Source organism: Bos javanicus, chromosome 12, assembly GCF_032452875.1.
Source record: "Bos javanicus breed banteng chromosome 12, ARS-OSU_banteng_1.0, whole genome shotgun sequence".
NCBI lineage: Eukaryota > Metazoa > Chordata > Mammalia > Artiodactyla > Bovidae > Bos > Bos javanicus.
Window position 1 is genome coordinate 13,267,295 of NC_083879.1, and position 22,022 is coordinate 13,289,316.

At 41.6% G+C, this 22,022-nt stretch overlaps 1 protein-coding gene across 2 annotated transcripts in view; it reads left to right on the forward strand.

The window, feature by feature from the left end:
- Window positions 1-1,058: 1,058 nt before the first annotated feature.
- The window catches only part of DNAJC15 (DnaJ heat shock protein family (Hsp40) member C15), an 84,134-nt gene continuing 63,170 nt past the window's right edge, over window positions 1,059-22,022 (forward strand). The window contains exon 1 of one of the 2 annotated variants that reach the window (XM_061434497.1): window positions 1,059-1,207. In XM_061434497.1, the coding sequence (XP_061290481.1) occupies window positions 1,103-1,207 (105 nt within the window). In that variant the 5' untranslated portion in view covers window positions 1,059-1,102. The remainder of the gene's footprint in view (window positions 1,208-22,022) is intronic. The other variant, XM_061434496.1, reaches the window with a different exon arrangement.

Here is a 22,022-nt window from a genome sequence, read left to right on the forward strand (position 1 = left end):
CAGACAAGACTAGACCTTGATCCTCAATCAGCAAGTGAAATGACACCCCCAGAGGTGCCATGACAGTTCCAAGGCACTGTCAAAAGACCAAGGAGTGGGCAGTGACCCAAATTCTGGAAATCTCCACCCCTTCCCAAAAAGAGTTGGAATAATCCTCCCACTCATCAATATATGAAATTAACCAGCCACTAACCACACATTTCACAGCCTCACTCGCCCTCACTCTGCTATGGCCCACACTCTCAGTTGAGTTACTCAGTTGTGTCCAACTCTTTGCGACCCCATGGACTGCAGCACATAAGGCTTCCCTCCCTGTCCATCACCAACTCCTGGAATCCACCCAAACTCATGTCCATTGAGTTGATGATGCCATCCAACCATCTCATCCTCTGTCGTCCCTTTTTCCTCATGCCTTCAATCTTTCCCAGCATCAGGGTCTTTTCCAATGAGTCAGCTCTTTGCATCAGGTGGCCGAAGTATTGGAGTTTCAGCTTCAGCATCAGTCCTTCCAATGAACGCTCAGGACTGATTTCCTTTAGGATGGACAATAACAAAGTGGGTCTCTCTATATCCAAGTCAGCGCAAAACCATTTGTCGGTGGAAGATAAAACAAGTTTCTTTGTAATTTCACCTTAAATATAGCCAGTCCTACGGGGGGAAGGGGTGGAATAAACAGATGGTCACTTTGATTGCCCTCGTGGATGGGAGAATTGTGGTTTTAAACAGAAGTATGATCAGTAGTTGAGGTGTGTGTGTAGGGGAGCGGGTATGGTGTGGGTCTTAGGGACTTTCGGGGAACTTCAGTCACTGCACTGAGATCTCAGGATGTCTCCTCGTGTGGCTCAACACCAGATCTAACATCAGATTGTAAGGATGCGGGGAGGAAGCTCCTCGGGCTTTGTCCCCGGAGGTCTGCAAATGGGAAACAAACGACTTGATGGCACAAGCTGGGTGCGAACGAGATACCTTGGGGCCGCGGCCTCCACCAGCGAGGCGGGCGTGGCGTAGGTGAAACCCGCGAGCGCGTCCCGGCCTCACTAGTTTGTCCCTGCGGCCGCCCCGTAGGCACCGCGGCGCTCCGAGGGTCCCGAGCCGCGCCGCCATGGCTGCCCGGGTCGGCGTCGCGCCTGCCGGCGATGGCCTGCGCTATTCCGGGTCCTTGCAGCCCCCCGCCCAGCCGTCGGACGCCGACCTCGACCGCGGGCTGGTGAGTCTTAACCGGAGCTGCCGCCGTTCTGCCGCTCCGAGCTGCCCGGTCACGCCTGCTGGCGCCCCCTGGAGCCCCGCAGGCCCTGCCCGCGCCCCTCTGCGCCCCTTTACCCCCGAACCGGGGTCGTCCCGGCTGTTCATCCATTCTGACCCACCCCTCGTTCATTCAGCGTTCGTGCTGCTCTGTGCCCCGCGTCGACGAGTCGGCGTGTTGGGAGACTCTCGGGTCCCTCAAGGAGCTTCCCCTCTTCTCGGGGAGACGGACCAGCACCAGGCGAGCAGTTGCTGTGTGACGAGCTGTGGGATGGATGCTCGCATCCTAGGTGGAGACCCCAGGCCTGTCTGTCGGGGCTCGAGGGTGAGAGGCCAGGGGAGGCTTCTTGGAGAGAGCGGTGTAACCGTCGGTGTGAAGCTAATATCTGAAGATTGAGTAGCAGCAAACTCGGTGAGGAGGGAAAAGTGTTTCAGATGCCAGCAGTAGTACCTACAAAGTCGTAGCTCAGGGGACACAGGGCTCATAGCAAGGGGTCTCTTCAGGCTGAATTGTAGAGCTGGGAAAAGAAACTGTCCAGTATCAACATACTGCGAGCCACATGTGTTTTTGTTCCTTTTTGTTTCGGTTGGTCCGGGTCTTAGTTGTGGCACGTTGAGGCACGCGGGGTTTTTAGTTGCAGCGTGTGAACTCTTTAGTTGTGGAACGTGGGGTCTAGTCCCCTGACCAGGGATTGGAACCTGTGTCCCCGGCATTGGGACCTCAGATTCTCAGCCACTGGACCACCTGGGAAGTCCACCACATACGTGTTCTCAGATTTTCCCTAGTAGTTAAGTCGCTAAGTCTTGTCCGACTCTTGGGACCCCATGGACTGTAGCCCGCCAGGCTCCTCTGTCCATGGGATTTTCCAGGCAAGAATACTGAAGTGGGTTGCCATTTCCTTCTCCAGGGGATCTTCCCGACCTAGGAATCGAACCGTGGTCTCCTGCATTGCAGGCAGATTCTTTACCAACTGAGCTATAAGGGAAGCCCATTATATACGGATTTTTTGTAGCCATATTAAAAAGTGAAAAATAAGTATGTGGATTTAATTTTAACAATGTGTTTTTATTTAATCCTGTATGTCCACAGTGATGTCTTAACGTGAAATCAAATAAACATTATTAATGAGATGTTTTACTTTTTTTTTTTTTGGTACTAAGTCTTTGAAATCCAGTGAAACTTACACTTTCAGGATCTTTCAGTTTAGACACATTTCATGTACTCAGTTGCCACCTGTAGTTAGTGGCTACTTTATTAATCTGTGCTCTTCTCCTATGGTGGGTACCAGGACATGGAAGCTTCTGGTAAGCAACACATAAACAGGTAGGTGAATGCTGAGAACATTGGTACCATTTTGATGAGCTTTAGGGGAGAGACAGGTTTGGGCTACTGTAAAGTTCTCTCAGACTATGTGTGAGAAGAATGGATTAATGGAGAAAAATCTGGAAACTTGGCTCTTTTATCTCTTATTCACATCACATTCCATCCTGATCCCACCCACAGTAATGTGTCTTGCCCTTAGATACACTGCACTTAATGTCCTTACTGTTGGTTGATTAGTCATACACAGTCTTGTGACGTCTTTTATGTTGCCCTGTCATTTTCCAGAGTTTTTTTGTTTCTTAAGAGCAGAGCCTGGGTATTTTCTTCTGTGGTGGTGCTTTAGTCGATAAGTTTTGTCCGACTCTTACAATCCCATGGACTGTAGCCTCCTAGGCTCCTCTGTCCATGGGATTCTCCAGGCAAGAATACTGGAGTGGGTTGCCATTTCCTTCTCCAGAGGATCTTCCCGACCCAGGAATTGAACCCTGGTCTCCTGCATTGCAGGCAGATTCTTTACTAACTGAAGGATTCTTTACCAACTGAGGGAAGCCCTTTTGTTCTAGTAAACACTCAATTTGTGCAGCTTCCCAGGTGGCGCTAGTGGTAAAGAAACCATCTGCTGATGTGGGGGACGCTAGAGACCAGTTAGATCCTTAGGTTGGGAAGATGCCCTGCATGAGTGCATGGCAACCCACTCCAGTATTCTTGCCTGGAGAATCCCACGCACAGAGGAGCCTGGCAGGCTACAGTCCATGGGGTCGCAAAAGAGTGAAGCAGCTTAGCATGCACGAAAGAACACGCAACTTATTCTTACCTGATTAACTGATAAATTTCTGGAACAGAGTCAGATGGGCTGGAAAGGTTTCAGAAAACAATATGCTTTCATTCAACAGACATTTCTTGACCACTGCTGGATACCTACCAGGTATCATCCTTGGAATGAGTAAATGAACAAAACAGATAAAGGTTTGAAGTAGCAAACTCTTTGAGTTCTTGCTGTGTCTGATTCATGCCACACCGCAACCCTGTGAGCAAGGTCCTTCTCAGTTGTCACTTAAATGAGGAGACAGAGACTCAGAAAGTGGTAACTCATCCAGGGTACTTCACCTAATAAGTGGCAGACCTAGGTTCTAAATCCTAACGCTCTCTGTTATTTATTTGGTTGTGCTGGGTTTTAGTTGCGAAAAACTCTTAGTTGTGGCATGAGGGATCTAGTTCCCTGACCAGGCATTGAACCAGGGCCCCCTACATTGGGAGCGTGAACTCTTAGCCACTGGACCATCAGGGAAGTCCCCTAACACTCTTTCTACTGTGACTTGCTGACTCCTTAGAAATAAGGCTTTCTTTCTTTTTTTTCATTATTCAACTTTAAAAAGAAAATTGTAGTTGATTTACAGTGTTGTGCTCATTTCAGGTACATAGCAAAGTGATTGAGATAAATATATATATATATATATATATATATTAGATTCTTTCCCCTTATAGGTTATTACAAAATATTGATTATAGTTCCCAGAAATAAGCCTTTCAGAATGGAGTGTTCTATCTGTGATATAAAGCAGATAAGATATTAGGTTGGGTAGAGCTCATCTCTTTATGGAGAATTGTAAAAATCTCAGTCCTGGACTGATTTGCAAGGCAATTGGAACCCTGTGGTATTTTGGAGATAGAAATAATAATGGTGATTTTTTTTTTTTTTTTTTTTTTAACATCTGTAGATACTTCGGAAAAGGCATGTAGAGAATCTAAGCTGTCAGTCAGGAGACATCTTCAGTAGTCCAGGCACGTGGAGGCTAATGTGTAGGCCAGTGATTCTAAACCTTTCTAGCCCAGTGTCTCCTTTTTATAACGAATATGAAAGTCTCCTGTAATATCCTAAAGATTTACAGTCAATAAAAAATACCCATAAACATAATTTTTAAAAAGCAGTCTACTGCTCTAGTTGAAGCATAAAGGTGCAATAAGTATTTTATTAGAAAATGACATGTCTGCTATTTAAATATGTAAGTGCTCAAGTATGATTACATTAGAAGACACAGTGAAGTACTGATCAGTTGCTGGCATATTGCACCAGGCCACAGAAATCATTGTGAGTGTGATTGCAAAAATGCAGGCTGATTTCAGATGTACTACACTGGCAGTTAAAATACCGTAAGTGCCATTGTCATCAACAAACTAATTTCTCCCAAGTTGTGAACAAGTTTTGGTTAAACCGTGGAATCTTTCCTCAATCTACATGGTAGCTGCACTTCTGGAAAATTCAGTCTTCACTAACACAAATGTTATATGTAGTAAAGTCCTAGACTAAGATGGTCGTACGCAGGCTTTTCACCTACTCAGTGTCCAGTGGAGTCTTTTGAAACCTTAAGGGATCCAGTTCGTTGTCCAGTGATGTCTCATGCATTTTAGGACTGCTAGGATCAAGAGTTCCCATCCATCAAATACCCGCCCTCCTGTCCCTTATCGTGATAACCAAAATGTCCTCACAGATTTTCAGAAGGCCCCTGAGGGTCTTTTCTGCTTTTGTAGGGAATCGTTGGTGCAGGCAGTGACCCGTGATGAGGTAAAAGATAAGAAAGTTGGTAGTAGTAACCTTGGGGGAACTCGGAGGTCCTGAGAGTGATGGGAAGGTGACAAAAGGTGGTGTAACAAAGAACAGATAACTTAGGTATGGGATGCATTCACTCATCTCATTGAAAATAGTAGAAAATAAAGTGTTTGTCAAGGAATTGAAGACATTTTTCATATCATTTTTTAAAAGGATGCAACTTATTTTAAAGTTTTTGAAATGTGTATCTGTAGTCATATATAGTTCTGTCTCAGATAAGCTTGGGGATTAAGAATTCATGTTCACTAGCCTGTTTGAGAGATTAAAAAGATTAACATATAGGCAGAAACACCTGTGTAATACTTTGAATAAAATATCTTACAATTAAATATTTCATAATCAGAGGTCACAGTCAACTTTGTTTTAGCAAAGCTGCTTCTCATGGACAAGTAGAAAGGAAACTTTAGATTTTAGAGAAGAATATTAACAATCTTTGAAGCAGTTTGAACCATGCTCAGTTTGTATGATGTGGTAGCCTTTTAATTTTAGTACTTTCCCAAAGAGCATTCCTCCTAGTGTTGTTGGGCTGGTGTAGCTAGCTTCCCGGGTGGCTCAACGGTAAAGAATCTGCCTGCCAATGCAGGAGCCACTAGGAGACATGGCTTCTGTCCCTTGGTCCCCTTGGTGCCCTGGATCAGGAAGATCCCCTGGAGAAGGAAATGCCAACCCACTCCAGTATTCTTACCTGGAGAATTCCGTGGACAGAGGAGCCTGGCAGGCTATAGTCCATGGGGTCACAAAGAGTCAGATAAGACTGAACACACACACACACACACACACCCCCACACACACACACCCCCCCACACACACACACACCCCCCCCACCCACCCACACACCCTTTTAAGAAAATTAGCCACATATGTTTCTGTGCAAGCAAAACTGATACATGAAAATCAAAACATATCAAACATGAAAATTATCAGCTGCTTATTCATTACCCAAAAAAGACCACTTTTGTTTTTCAATTGCAATTTGAATTTAAAATATTTGCCTTGAAGCTTCACTTGAAGAAATCATATGGATTGTCTATTATATGCCCATATTTTCAGCCTTGCCCTATTTCCTTGCTGTTCCTTTTACTGTAGAATAGTGTTCCTGTCACTGTATCGTAAGAGGAGGCTAAAATGTAAGCTCCATGGACAGGGACTTTGCTGTATTTCCAGCATTTGTAATGGTACCTGATACATGGTAAGCACTTCAAAAATAAACTGTTGAATGAGTAATTGTTATTGTGGAATGGAAGGAGTTTATTTTATCCTACAAATAAAAATACGAGATTCAGCTTATCTGAAGTGTAGTTCATTACATCCCCTCTCCATACATGGCAATTCTTGTCTGTCGCCTACCTTGAATAATGCCATCATCATTCTTTCTCTTTTACCTCCATCAAGATATCTTCAGTCCATAAAGATACTTATTCTGTAATTCCTTTTTCTCTCTTCTCACTATTGGTTTTTATCATCTCTACCCTGGCCTGTTGTAATAGCCTTTAAAAACAGGTCTTTTTGCTCTGATCCTTTATAGTTTTAAACGTCACACTGCTATCAGTTATTTTTCTATACTTCAGGCCTAATTATAGGACTATAAATTTTTTAAATTATTTTACCAAGGTCCTTTTTATTAATTTACCAAGGTCCAAACTTTCCATGGGTTTCCACGGTGGCTCAGTGGTAAGAAGGAACCCGCCTACCAATGCAGGAGACGTGAGTTCTATCCCTGGAGAAGGAAATGACAGCCCACTCCAGTATTCTTGCCTGGAAAATCCCACGGACAGAGGAGCCTGGTGGGCTACAGTTCATGGGGTTGCAAAGAATCGGACATGACGTAGCGAGTAAACAACAACAAACTTCCGTGGTAACTGTTTAAATTGTATAAATATACCATTGTGATCTACAGGAGTCTTCATGAACTGACCCCTAAATAAACTGAGTTACCCAGCCCCATTTTCCATTCTCTGTTTGTACCCTGAGCTGTGACTTTACCTACTGTAGTTTTCTCCTCATCTGAAATTCTTTGCCTGCCAAACTCCTTTTAATTTTTTAAGACTCAGGTTATTGATGTGACACCTTGCCGGACTCTAGTCCCCTAGTAGAATAAAGTTGTTTCATCCTCAGTACTTCCTTAGAAAGTCATACAGTTTTTTATTAAATTATTTCTTATATCAAAATTATTTGTTTATGTATAAGCACCTGCGTTGTGAAGTCTCAAGGGTAAGAACTCACCTGCTTCTGTGATTGGCATTACAGTTGACCATGGTAGTCACTTAGTTGCTTATTTAAAGAACAGCTGTTAACTTTTATTACTACTGAGTGGCTTTATAAATAAACAGGGATGTTTAGTTCCATATACTTTTTTAAAATTTTAGTTTATTTTTTGGCTGCACTAGATCTTGGTTGCTGCACGCGGGCTTTCTCTAGTTGTGGCGAGCAGGTTTCTCTGCTTGCAGCAAGCTGGCTACTCATTGCTGTGGCTTCTGTTGTCGCAGAGCATGGGCTCTGGCACATGGGCTCAGTTGCCCCATGGCACCTGTGATCGTACCAGGCCCAGGGTCATGTCCCCTGCATTGGCAGCTGGGCTCCTAACCTCTGGGCCACCCAGGAAGTCCTTGGGTTCAACATATTGATGAGTGTGTTCTTTTTCTGTTGGATTTCTCCTTTATGTTAACTAAGGGAGAACAAGGGTCTGTGTATGTCTTGCTCACTACTCTTTTCCCCAGAATTTAGCACAAGGCCTGGCATAGATGCTAAATAAGTGTGTATTTATAAATAAATGCTAAGTGAACTTTCAGAGAGTGACTGGTCTCCCATCTTTGCTTTCTCCATCACAACTGCTTTTTTGAGGCTGAATACTTTTTTACTTTTATTTCCCTCTGGTACAACTATTATCTATCTTGAACTTAAATGTTGCAGTCTCAGGATAGAAGTTTTAGCATTTTATAACACTTTCAGGCAGTTTATATTTATCTAGAAGGTTATTTACTGCTTATGCTGTTTTGGAAGAATAAAATGCCTTAGGGAATTTGTACACAATTTTTATGCTCCACCATCCCCTTCTCGCCCACCAGCAGCAGCGGCTTTGCTGGAGTGCACTGTTTTCCCTGTTCTCAGAAATGCTTTGATTCATGATAGCGGAACATTTAAAGTAATTTTTCTCGGTGTGTGTGTGTTTTGGTGAATATTTGAAACTAGTTGATGATAACAGATACCTGACTTGTCCCACCTGTTGACTTGCTGGCATTATTTAAATAGTGCTTCTTCTCTTGGAAATGTGTCTTTTAAACTAAAATTAGATATTCTTTACAGGCAAAGACAGTTTTAAAAATCTTTACTCTCTCAGTTCTCAACGTGTTACCAGGCATGGTTTATGCTCTATACATTTCTACCTAATGATTAACAGAGGAATGAAACAACTAGATGAAAGAAAAATGGAAGATTAGAGGACATAATGAATAAAAAAGACTGTCATAAATGAGATTCTCTGATTATTATTTTTTTTTAATGGTAAAGAGACCATGTATTAAATGTCAAGTATAGTCAGAGTATACATATACTCTGACTTCTTCTGATGTTGCTTTTCAACTTTTGGGAATTGTATTGCTTGATGCTTCTGATAACATAGTTAGTCTCCAACTCTGTTTTTAAAGTCTGTCGATGTGCTTCAGTTTAATCATTCTTCTGTAACACCAAGTATGTGGAAGCTGTGTGCTGGGTGTGTCGGGGAGATGAGTGAGCCAGCCCTGCCACCCTCAAGGTTGGCGAGCAGCAAACCTCTTTTGTAAAAGGCTGAGTAGTAGTTTCGGTTTGAGAACCTTATGGCCCCTGTCAGAGAATTTTAAGTAGAAGTTTTAGTAAGTGCCATGTTGTTGTTAAGGACTTCCCTGGTGGCACAAGCAGGAAAGAATCTGCCACCTGAGTTTGATCCCTGGGTCAGGAAGATCCCCTGGAGAAGGAAATGGCAACCCACTCCAGTATTCTTGCCTGGAGAATCCTACGGACAGAGGAGCCTGGGGGGCTACCGTCCGTGGAATTGCAAAGAGTCGGACACGACTGAGTGCCTAACACTACGTTGTTCAGTCGCTGAGTTGTGTCTGACTTTGCAACCCCATGGACTGCAGCACGCCAGGCTTCCCTGTCCTTCACTGTCTCCCAGAGTTTACTCAAACTCATGTCTACTGAGTCGATGGTGCCATCCAGTCATCTCATCCTCTGTCACCCCCTTCTCCTCCTGCCCTCAATTTTTCCCAGTGTCAGGGTCTTTTCCGGTGAGTAGGCTCTTTGCATCAGGTGGCCAAGGTATTGGAGTTGATACCAAATTTGTTGATACCTTATTTATATTCCCACTTGGCATAACTCATTCATTCCTTCCGTTTTAGAAAACTTGTGATATTCTACTGTTTAGAAACAGCTTAGAGTTGTTGACTGCTGTACTCTCATTTTTAAGTGTCAGTGTATCTATTTCTGGCACTGCTTATTGTCTGTATTCTATCAATATGATAAAGTTTTTTTAACTGAGATTTTGTGGAGGATTTGTCTCAGGTGCTTATAGTATAAAATCACTTTTAGCCAGGACAAAAAGTGTGACCATGTGGGATCTTCTAAAGTCTTTTCTTTATTAATAATCTTTCTTAATATCATTAATAAACTTTTTTCTGAGTTTGTTTCTCCTTAAACAATGCTTCTCAATCTTTTCAACCTTTAATAAGGTACAAATTTTCATACCTGTCTCCTGCCCCCATATATTAATAATATTTTTTATTTTTGATCATTGAATATATACAATTGAGATAAAAATTAATGCTATGAATGTATTGAGTTCATAATATGCAAACAAATAGGGAGGAAATGAACTAACTTTTTAGTGAATGCTATTAATCAAACACTGTTATATTTTTCCACTTCTCATAATAACCAGTGAAGTTAGATACTACTTTTTGTCATTTTACTCATAAGAAAACTAAGGATCAAAGTGGTCAATTAACTCTCTCAAGGTCATAGAGCTAGCAAGTGACCAGACTAGGATATGAAACCAACTTTAACTTTAAAAGTCCTTGACTGTTTTACATTACCATATTTTTTCCTGTTTTTACTTTTTGTTGTACATATTTTTTACTGTTCCATCATTTAGAAATCAGAAATTGATGAAATTCAGTTCCAAAAAATGATATACAGTCTTGGTTTGGGGGGTAATTTTTAGAACCTTCAGAAGCTTCAAGATGTGTTTAAAAATTCTTAAATTTCAAAACAGAATTAATTTCATTTCATCTCAACTCAAAAAGGAAGAAAATAATACTGTATTATGAAACTTAAGCTAAAAGCATTGCTACTTTCAGAAATTATGGCCTTAAACTAAAAGACCCTATTGTAAAGGAGTAAAAGTAGCTTTCAGAAAATGTTGATTTCCCAAGAAAAAAGAATAAGCAAATTGCAAGGTGTTGCAGGTAAACCAAAAGAAAGAGTTTAAGGACTACTGGCCAGGGAATTCAAAGTGGGCATAATAAAAGACTAAGAGTACATGACGGGGGTGGTGCTAGCAGGAGACACAGCCATCACTCTTACAGTCAGGGGAGGGATAAAATTAAGGGATTAACTTCTCAAGGATCAAAAGGGAGATACCAAAGATCAGGTGTATTTGTTTTTATTGAAGAATTTGTTTTTAAAGTTTATTTTAAAGTAGACAGGTCAGAGGGTTTTCTGACTGGAGAAGTTAGTTATTATTAATAAACCCCTTGGCAACCACTCCAGTATTCTTGCCTAGAGAATCCCATGGATGGAGGAGCCTGGTGAGCTCTGGTCCATGGGGTCGCAAAGAGTTGGACACGACTGAAGCAACTTAGCGCACCACTGACTGGTGGGCTCATCCCAAGATTTTTCTTTTTTAATAACCTTTATTTTTTCCCCTGATTTTAAAAGAAACGATTGTATAATATCATATAGTAATTGAAATAGCTACCATTTATTGAATGTTTACCGCATGTAAAAATACGAGGTGACGTATCAGATCAGATCAGTCGCTGAGCTGTGTCCGACTCTTTGCGACCCCATGAATCACAGCACGCCAGGCCTCCCTGTCCATCACCAACTCCCAGAGTTCCCTGAGACTCACGTCCATCGAGTCAGCGATGCCATCCAGCCATCTCATCCTCTGTCGTCCCCTTCTCCTCTTGCCCCCAATCCCTCCCAGCATCAGAGTCTTTTCCAATGAGTCAACTCTTCGCGTGAAGTGGCCAAAGTACTGGACTTTCAGCTTTAGCATCATTCCTTCCCAAGAAATCCCAGGGCTGATCTCCTTCAGAATGGACTGGTTGGATCTCCTTGCAGGCCAAGGGACTCTCAAGAGTCTTCTCCAACACCACAGTTCAAAAGCATCAATTCTTCGGCACTCAGCCGTCTTAACAGTCCAACTCTCACATCCATACATGACCACAGGAAAAACCATAGCCTTGACTAGACGAACCTTTGTTGGCAAAGTAATAGTAATGTCTCTGCTTGTGAATATGCTATCTAGGTTGGTCATAACTTTCCTTCCAAGGAGTAAGTGTCTTTTAATTTCATGGCTGCAGTCACCATCTGTAGTGATTTTGGAGCCCAGAAAAATAAAGTGTGACACTGTTTCCACTGTTTCCCCATCTATTTCCCATGAAGTGATGGGACCAGATGCCATGATCTTCGTTTTCTGAATGTTGAGCTTTAAGCCAACTTTTTCACTCTCCATTTTCACTTTCATCAAGAGGCTCTTTAGTTCTTCACTTTCTGCCATAAAGGTGGTGTCATCTGCATATCTAAGGTTATTGATATTTCTCCCGGCAATCTTGATTCCAGCTTGTGTTTCTTTCAGCCCAGCGTTTCTCATGATGTACTCTGCATATAAGTTAAATAAGCAGGGTGACAATATATAGCCTTGACGAACTCCTTTTCCTATCTGGAACCAGTCTGTTGTTCCATGTCCAGTTCTAACTGTTGCTTCCTGACCTGCATACAGATTTCTCAAGAGGCAGATCAGGTGGTCTGGTATTCCCATCTCTTTCAGAATTTTCCACAGTTTATTGTGATCCACACAGTCAAAGGCTTTGGCATAGTCAATAAAGCAGAAATAGATGCTTTTTTGGAACTCTCTTGCTTTTTCTATGATCCAGCAGATGTTGGCAATTTGATCTCTGGTTCCTCTGCCTTTTCTAAAACCAGCTTGAACATCAGGAAATTCACGCTTCGCATATTGCTGAAGCCTGGCTTGGAGAATTTTGAGCATTACTTTGCTAGCGTGTGAGATGAGTGCAATTGTGTGGTAGTTTGAGCATTCTTTGGGATTGGAATGAACACTGACCTTTTCCAGTCCTGTGGCCACTGCTGAGTTTTCCAGATTTGCTGGAATATTGAGTGCAGCACTTTGACAGCATCATCTTTCAGGATTTGGAATAGCTCAACTGGAATTCCATCACCTCCACTAGCTTTGTTCGTAGTGATGCTTTCTAAGGCCCACTTGACTTCACATTCCAGGATGTCTGGCTCTAGGTGAGTGATCATACCATTGTGATTATCTGGGTCGTGAAGCTCTTTTTTGTACAGTTCTTCTGTGTATTCTTGCCATCTCTCCTTAATATCTTCTGCTTCTGTTAGGTCCATACCATTTCTGTCCTTTATCGAGCCCATCTTTGCATGAAATGTTCCTTTGGTATCTCTGATTTTCTTGAAGAATTGATGTATATATATGTCCTAATTCATAAAAACTCAGAGCAACCCGAGAGGTAGGTTATTATTAACCTTATTTTACAGATGAAGAAACACTGGTATCCCTGGAGAAGGAAACGGCAACCCACTCCAGTATTCTTACCAGGATAATCCCATGGACAGAGGAGCCTGGTGGGCTACAGTACATGGAGTTGCAGAGAGTCCGCCATGACAGAGGATTGTGCACAGAGCATGAAACGCTAGTATAGAGGTTAAGTAACTTGTTCAGGGTTACATTGCAGACATGTAGAGAGCAATTCAAACCATATTTCTCTGAATTGCAAAGTCTGTGATACAAAGTCTTTGTTTCAGTGAAAAAAGGTAATAAGAATATATAACTACTGTTAAATGTTTTGGTTTATAGGATTCCATTTTTTCTTTCCTGGTGTATATGCTGACCCTTCTGTCTTGTAACTTTTATTCTCTACCATGGTCTGTAAACATTCCTCAATATATTATTTAATTGTGGGTGCACATTTTTGATATGCCTTTGTTTATTTAACTATTCTATTGTTGGGTATTCAAATTGTTTCCAGTTTTATATATTACAAATAATGCAGTGATGCATATTCTCATGTAGACGTTTTTATGCACCTCTCTGTTTTCTTAGCCTAATGACATGAATATGTTTAAGGCTGTTGATTCCTAGGATGAAATTAACAGACTGTCCCAACTTGAGTTTGCAGCATCAGTTTGAGAATGTTCATTGAACCACTCCCTTGACAACCTGTAAGGCTTTGAGTTATTAGCTAAATGGATGCCTCTCTCTATTAATGGCCTTTATACTGGACTGTGACAGATGGCCACATGGCCCTACCCAGAAGTTGAAGGAGGTACTGGTAATTGTACTTTCATACTTAACAAACTGGTTGGTTTTATTTTAAATGTAGGACTTTTGGACATACAACTTCCTGTTGGAGGATGAGGGAAGGTAACATTTTGTGGGGTGGGGGGGGGAATTGTAAGCAATGGGGACATCAAGAACCAGTGCTAGGGTCTCGTTTGACATTAGATAATTGACACTATTTTCTCTAGGTAGTTTATAAAACTACCCAGTAAGTGGTTGTGCAAGACTTTTTAAGGCTTTTGTGAACAGGCACTGAAGTCAGATAGGGATGTTTCTTTGAGTATGAACTCACACTGTAAACATAATTGAATGATTTTTATAGTCTATTAAAAGAGTGTGGAAGTAGTTTTTAATTGTTGCTTGAAGACCTAGGCTGTGTCTGGGATTAGGGTACCTGTGTTCCAGCCCCAGGGCAGACACTGATGATCATTGCTACATCTCAGACATGGCATGTGACTATTTAGGACCTGCATAAAAGGAAGGAAGTAGAGTGGGTTTTGACTAGATATTTTCTGTTATTTCTTTGAACTCTAGAAATGCCAACAAAACATTGGACAGCTTAAGGAAACTATTAAAAATAAAACAGAAACTTTTTTTGTATTAAAGTATAATGTCTCTGTTCCTAGCATATCATGTGTACTTCTGTTTGCACCTTTCAAAAGTCAGATAGAAACGGTTTCCAGAAAGAACAATAAACAGGTGAATTGGCAGAAGTGTGTGATTGTGTGAGAGGAAGAGAGACAGGGAAGCCTCACTTGAAGGCAGGCTAAAATAGTTTAGAACTTCGTTTAGAATTTAGGAATAGTGTAGAACTCAATTCAGGAAGTTACTGGACAAAAGTAATCTAATGGAAGTACAATAATAAAATGATACAGGATATCAATGGGCTAAAAAAGTCCCCTTTCTCCAAATTTTAGAAAGTAGAATTAGAGAAACTCCCTAAACTTGAAAGAGTTAAATTTAGGGCCATTGAATAAAATAGCAGTGATGAACAAGTTAAACTAATTTCAGTATATGTATGTGTGTATGAAAATCACTCAGTCATGTTCGACTCTGTGCGACCCCTTGGACTGTATAGTCCATGGAATTCTCCAGGCCAGAATACTGGAGTAAGTAGCCTTTCCCTTCTCCAGGGGGTCTTCCCAACCCAGTGATCGAACCCAGGTCTTTACCCACTGAGCCACAAGGGAAGCCCAAGAATACTGGAGTGGGTATCCTACCCCTTCTCCAGCAGATCTTCCCAACCCAGGAATCAAACCGGGGTCTCCTGCATTGCAGGCAGATTCCTTACCAACTGAGCTATCAGGGAAGCCCTAGAACTAAATGAACCTTGAATTGCTCAGAAGACCAAGCTCTTGAGAGTGGGTATATCTGAAGCTTCAGGCCAAAGAACTCCTCTCACTGATAGACTTGACACATCTGGTGTCAGGAGGAATGAGCATGGATGCAAAGCCTGCCTGAGTTCTTACTTCCTAACATATCTTCCAAACACTGCAGTCATCTTTCAGTATCATTCTCATTTAATTTTTCTAATTAGAATTTGGTTTGTCCCTTTTTGGCCTGTCTGCTTAGGGTTATCATCTTGAGATGATTCCTATTGTTAGATAGATGGACGTTGACCTTGTATTTTATAAGTTGTCCTGATATTTGAAATATTTCACAGGTTACTGGTATAATCTGTATTTAACATATTCTGTAGATGACCTCTGCCCTCTAACACACATGTATATTCAGTTGCAAAGACCTGAGGTCATGGTGGGGCTTCTCAAGTGGCTCAGTGGTAAGGAATCCACTTGCCAAGCAAGAAGTGTGGATTCGATGCCTGGGTCAAGATTCCCCTGGAGAAGGAAATGGCAACCCACTCAAGTATTCTTGCTTGGGAAATCCCATGGACAGGGGAGCCTGATACAGTCCATGGAGTTGCATTAAGTCACACATGACTTAATGACTAAACAGCAGCTGTAGCAGCAGCAAGGTCACAGTGAGTTAAGGCAGAATCTGAATCAAGATTGAGGTTTCCCAGCTTCTAACCTTTGTTCTCGCCTGTATCCTTCCTTTTCCTATCCTCACCTGTGTCCTATCCCTCAGTTTTATCTTGACTCTTCTCAGAAGCCGTCTATGATACAGAAGCAGAGTCCTTAGCAACTGGCCATCTGTCTAGGGGCCATCTACCCACACATTGATCCATTCAGTCAGTTGACACTAACTTTTATTTAACCCATCATATATTCTAGGAATACAAAAATGAATAACGCTTGCTTCCTGCTCTCTGGAGGCTCACAGTTCAGTAAAGGAGACAAGTTATGAAGTTGTAATCTGGGATCACAGTAGACAAATAAACTGGGATGTAGAGACATGGGAGTTTGAATAGAGGAGGGGGATTCAACAGCCACTGGCATTGATTTCTTTCATATTTGGAAGTTTACTTGATGCTGCTGCCTATCTAGAGTAGTTCTTTTTTTTTTTTTTTGCTATTTAGTAACTGATGTATAAAAATAGATTTAAGGGACTAGATCTGATAGAGTGCCTGATGAACTATCGACGGAGGTTCGTGACATTGTACAGGAGACAGGAATCAAGACCATCCCCAAGAAAAAGAAATGCAAAAATGCAAAATGGCTGTCTGAGGAGGCCTTACAAATAGCTGTGAAAAGAAGGGAAGTGAAACAGCAAAGGAAAAAAGGAAAGATATACCCATTTGAATGCAGAGTTCCAAAGAATAACAAGGAGAGATACGAAAGCCTTCCTCAGCAATCAATGCAAAGAAATAGAGGAAAACAATAGAATGGGAAAGACTAGAGATTTCTTCAAGAAAATTAGAGATACCAAGGGAACATTTCATGCAAAGATGGGGTCAATAAAGGACAGAAATGGTATGGACCTAACAAAAGCAGAAGATATTAAGAAGAAGTGGCAAGAATACACAGAAGAACTGTACAAAAAAGATCTTCACAACCCAGATCATCACGATGGTGTGATCACTCACCTAGAGCCAGACATCCTGGAATGTGAAGTCAAGTAGGCCTTAGGAATCATCACTACAAACAAAGCTAGTGGAGGTGATGGAATTCCAGTTGAGCTATTTCAAATCCTAAAAGGTGATGCTATGAAAGTGCTGCACTCAATATGCCAGCAAATTTGGAAAACTCAGGAGTGGCCACAGGACTGGAAAAGGTCAGTTTTCATTCCAATCCAAAGAAAGGCAATGCCAAAAAATGCTCAAACTACCGCACAATTGCACTCATCTCACATGCTGCTAAAGTGATGCTTAAAATTCTCTAAGCCAGGCTTCAGCAATATGCGAACAGTGAACTTCCAGATGTGCAAGCTGGATTTAGAAAAGGCAGAGGAACCAGAGATCAAATTGCCAACATCCTCTGGATCATAGAAAAAGCAAGAGAGTTCCAGAAAAACATCTATTTCTGCTTTATTGACTATGCCAAAGCCTTTGACTGTGTGGATCACAATAAACTGTGGAAAATTCTGAAAGAGATGGAAATACCAGACCACCTGATCTGCCTCTTGAGAAATTTGTATGCAGGTCAGGAAGCAACAGTTAGAACTGGACATGGAACACCAGACTGGTTCCAAATAGGAAAAGGAGTACGTCAAGGCTGTATATTGTCACCCTGCTTATTTAACTTATATGCAGAGTACATCATGAGAAATGCTGGGCTGGAAGAAACACAAGCTGGAATCAAGATTGCCAGGAGAAATATCAATAACCTCAGATATGCAGATGACACCACCTTTATGGCAGAAAGTGAAGAACTAAAGAGCCTCTTGATGAAAGTGAAAAAGGAGAGTGAAAAAGTTGGCTTAAAATTCAACATTCAGAAAACTAAGATCATGGCATCCGGTCCCATTACTTCATGGGAAATAGACGGGGAAACAGTGGACACAGTGGCTGACTTTATTTTTTTGGGCTCCAAAATCACTGCAGATGGTGATTGCAGCCATGAAATTAAAAGATGCTTATTCCTTGAAAGGAAAATTATGACCAACCTAGATAGCATATTAAAAAGCAGAGATGTTACTTTGCCAACAAAGATCCATCTAGTCAAGGCTGTGGTTTTTCCAGTGGTCATGTATGGATGTGAGAGTTGGACTATAAAGAAAGCTGAGCACTGAAGAATTGATGCTTTTGAACTGTGGTGTTGGAGAAGACTCTTAGAGTCCCTTGGACTGCAAGGAGATCCAACCAGTCCATCCTAAATGAGATCAGTCCTGGGTGTTCATTGGAAGGACTGATGTTGAAGTTGAAACTCCAATAATTTGGCCACCTAATGCGGAGAGCTAACTCATTTGAAAAGACCCTGATGCTGGGAAGGATTGAGGGCAGGAGGAGAAGGGTACAACAGAGGATGAGATGGTTGGATGGCATCACCGACTCAATGGACATGGGTGGGTAGACTCCGAGAGTTGGTGATGGACAGGGAGGCCTGGCGTGCTGCGATTCATGGGGTCTCAGAGTCAGACATGACTGAGCGACCGAACTGAACTGATGTATATATATCTATCTATCTGACATCCTGATGTGTTAGCGGCTATGGTCACTAATGCTATCTTTACATGAGCAGTGGTGAAAAAAATCTAATAAGTTCTAAAAGAAATTAGATAAATTTATGAATAAATAAATACTTTTTGAGAACCCACATGTTTTGTTTTGAGATTGTGAATCAGTTTGTAACCTTTGTGAGATGATCTTATTAATCTGTATCTCTACCCCTAGTACAGTGCCTGGTTTGTAGTCAGCACCCAGATTAAATGTCACAAATTCAACATTTATTTATCTTGAATGAGTCAAGGATTATGCCTAAAAGCAGTATTTTCTGGTTCTGAAACACAGCAGAAATACGTATCATTCAGGGTTCTCCGAAGAAACTGAGCTAAGTTGTTTGTATTACTTCTAAAGGAATCAGCTTACCTAGTTGTGGGAGCTGGCAAGTTTAAAATCTGTAGGGCAGGCCCACAGGGTGGAAACCTTCAGACGGCAGCTCATTCTTGAGTAGAATTTCTACTTCCCCAGGGAAATCTCAGTTTTTCATCTTAAGGCCTTTCAACTGATTGGATGAGGCCACTTGCATGATCAAAGAAACCCCTTTCCTTAATAAAGTCAGCTGAATATAGATGTCAGCCTGATGTACAAAATACCAATATGCCAACACCTGGCTTGGGATTTAATGGACTGACCTGACACGTAAAATTGACACATAAAATGAACCATCACAGTATCCTTGGGTTTGAGAACTTGAAGCCGAATGTGCAGCTTGGTTTGGCAAACCTATGATGAGCCCAGGGGCTCCTGATGCTCTGCAGGGCCACCAGGACTAGGCTGGTACTGAGACAGGACTTTCTGACTAGTCACATTTAATGTGAACAAAGAATACCTGCTTGTGTTACTAGAGACAAGGTTCATATCATTAGGTCCCTGAATGAATGCACAGCAGCACTTTCTCACAAGTTACAGCAAGGATTTAAGTTTGGGGAACTTGTTGTCAGTTACATTAGAGAGTGGAGAAGCACTCGCTTGGCGTGAGCCTAGGGTTTTGTTTCTGACTGTCTTTGCTTCCGGATGTTGTTGTTTTGATTTGTTTCTGTTTTGCCCTTTTATTTCCTCTCTAGTCATGCTGTAGAAATGAATGCTTGCCTCTGGTTTAAAACAAGTGACTTTAACATTGAGCAAGTAAGATGTCACTAGCATTGTTTTTTCTCTTTTACTTAGGTTAAGTTTTTCACTTCAATTAGTTACAGAATTGGTGTTTTGAGTAAAGTGCAGGTGTATTTGTTTTGGGCAATGTAATGGGAAGGGCCAGGTAGATTAATGTGGATTGGTCCAATTTAGATATGAAAATCTGTGAAATTCATGTCAGCTTGAAATTTTAGGGAAGGATAATTGTAAAAAAAATAAAAATAAAAATTCTCTTCCTAAATGTCTTTGTATCATGTCTGCCCCTCTTTCTGGAATATAAATCCTCTCCTTCTTTTGATCTGCATGTGCAATACCTCTTTCTCCAATTCTGCTGATTTGCCAGCAGTCTTTCTTATTTCTTCCCTTTTTTCTCCTTTCCACTTGCTGTTGTTTAAATTCAAAGAGCTTTCTTTGGAGAAATTGAACCAAGTAATGAGGCCACATAAAACACCGAGTTCAGCAGAAAGTGATTTGCTTGTGATTAACCCTTGAGAATTGAACCACTGCCAGATAACGAAGAATGCAGTTTGAGACAACCTGCTCATTCTTCTTTTCCATTAGTAGACGAGACCCTTTCTTCCCCAGGTGTTAGGAATTCATGTACAGCTTTGCTCAGGTTTAATTTATCAAACTCAGGGTGGCATGTTTTTAGAAAAGCAAGACCAAAAAGGAGCTTATGACAGCCCTTCCCTCTGCCCCACTTCCTCCTACAGACTTTCCAGCAAAAGGCAACTCCGTTCTTCCAGTTGTTTAAGGCAATAACATTGACGTCTTTCCCCAAGCTTTATTAAAGTATAATTGGCAAATAAAAACTGTGTGTATGTATGGTTTACAACATGATGATTTCGTAGACATACACATTGTGAAATGATTACCATGCTGCTGCTGCTAAGTCGCTTCAGTCGTGTCTGACTCTGTGCCACCCCATAGACGGCAGCCCATAGGCTCCGCCGTCCCTGGGATTCTCCAGGCAAGAACACTGGAGTGGGTTGCCATTTCCCTCTCCAATGCATGAAAGTGAAAGTGAAGTCGCTCAGTCGTGTCCGACTCTTAGCGACCCCATGGACTGCAGCCTACCAGGCTCCTCCGTCCATTGGATTTTCCAGGCAAGAGTACTGGAGTGGCAATGATTACCATAATTCAGGCTAATCAACACATCTGTCATGTCCATCACATTGTTACTTTCTGTGTGTATATATGTGTGAGAACACTCAAGTTTCCTCTTTCAGCAAATTTCAAGTGTAAAACTTATTCATCTAACAGGAATTTTGACCCACATTACCCCATTTCACCCACTAATCACTGTTCTACTCTCTGCTTCTATGAGTTTGACTTTTTTTTAGATTCTACATATATATGTGAGGTCAATCAGTAATTTGTCCTTCTGTGTCTGACTTTATTTCATTTTGTGTTATGGCTTCCCTCGTGACTCAGACAATAAAGAATCCACCTGCAATGCAGGAGTCCTGGGTTTGATCCCTGGGTCAGGAAGATCCCCTGGAGAAGGGAATGACAACCCACTCCAGTATTCTTGCTTAAGAATTCCATGGACAGAGAGGCCTAGTGAACTACAGTCCATGGGATCACAAAGAGTTGAACACATCCTCCAGGTTCATCCATGTTGTCACAAATGCTAGAATTTCCTTCTCTTTATGGGTGAATAATATTCCATTGTACATGCATACCACATTTTCTTCGTTCATCATCTTCTCTTTCCTTTATACCTCACATCCAGTCTCTCAACAAATCTTATTGGCTTTATCTTCAGAATATATCCAGAATCTGACCACTTCCCCCCAACTTCATGGCTAATCACTTCAGTCCAAGCTATCACAATCTCCTTCCTGGATTATTTTAAATGACTCCTAGCTCATCAGTGCCTCTGTCTTTGACATGTCTTTTCTCAGCATGACAACTAATAACCATTTTAGAATTGTACGTATGAAGTCTTAGGCCTCTTAAAACACATGGTTTATCGCACTCTGAAAAACTGAAGTCCTTATGCTGATGCTAAGGCCTGACGCAACCTGCTGTCCATGTTGCTTCTCTGCCCTCATTTTCTGTTCCTCCTTCTCTCCTTTCTTTGTGCGTGCTGGCCTCCTGAGTGTTCGTGGGCACAGCAGTTTATACACGCTTGCCTTAGGGGCTTCGGATTTGTTGCCTCTGCCCACGATGGTTTCTCCTTAAATACTGACATGACTACACTTTCTTCCTATTTTTCGCCACCCAAAAGTCACCTTTTCAGTGAAGCTTCCTCTGTTCACTAATTTGTTGCTTTCATTGTATAAACACACGTGAATTCTCTGGTCGCTTCATTTTCTCCATTGCATGTATCACTTTCTGTGTATATTTTTCTGATTTCTGTTGTTTGTTGTCCGTCTCTTTGAAATACTCAGAGATGGGAGAAAGCCTCCAAATGGCTGAAAAAATGCCTGACTTTTTTTATTGGGAGTTTTGGTATTTTTCTTTGTTTAGCAGTTCAGTTACTCCTCCTTATTTCTCTACGTGGATATGTGAATTGTATTCATTTAAATTTTTGTAATGAAATTTACCTGGCACAGACCCTTAATTTCATCTTCTTTGT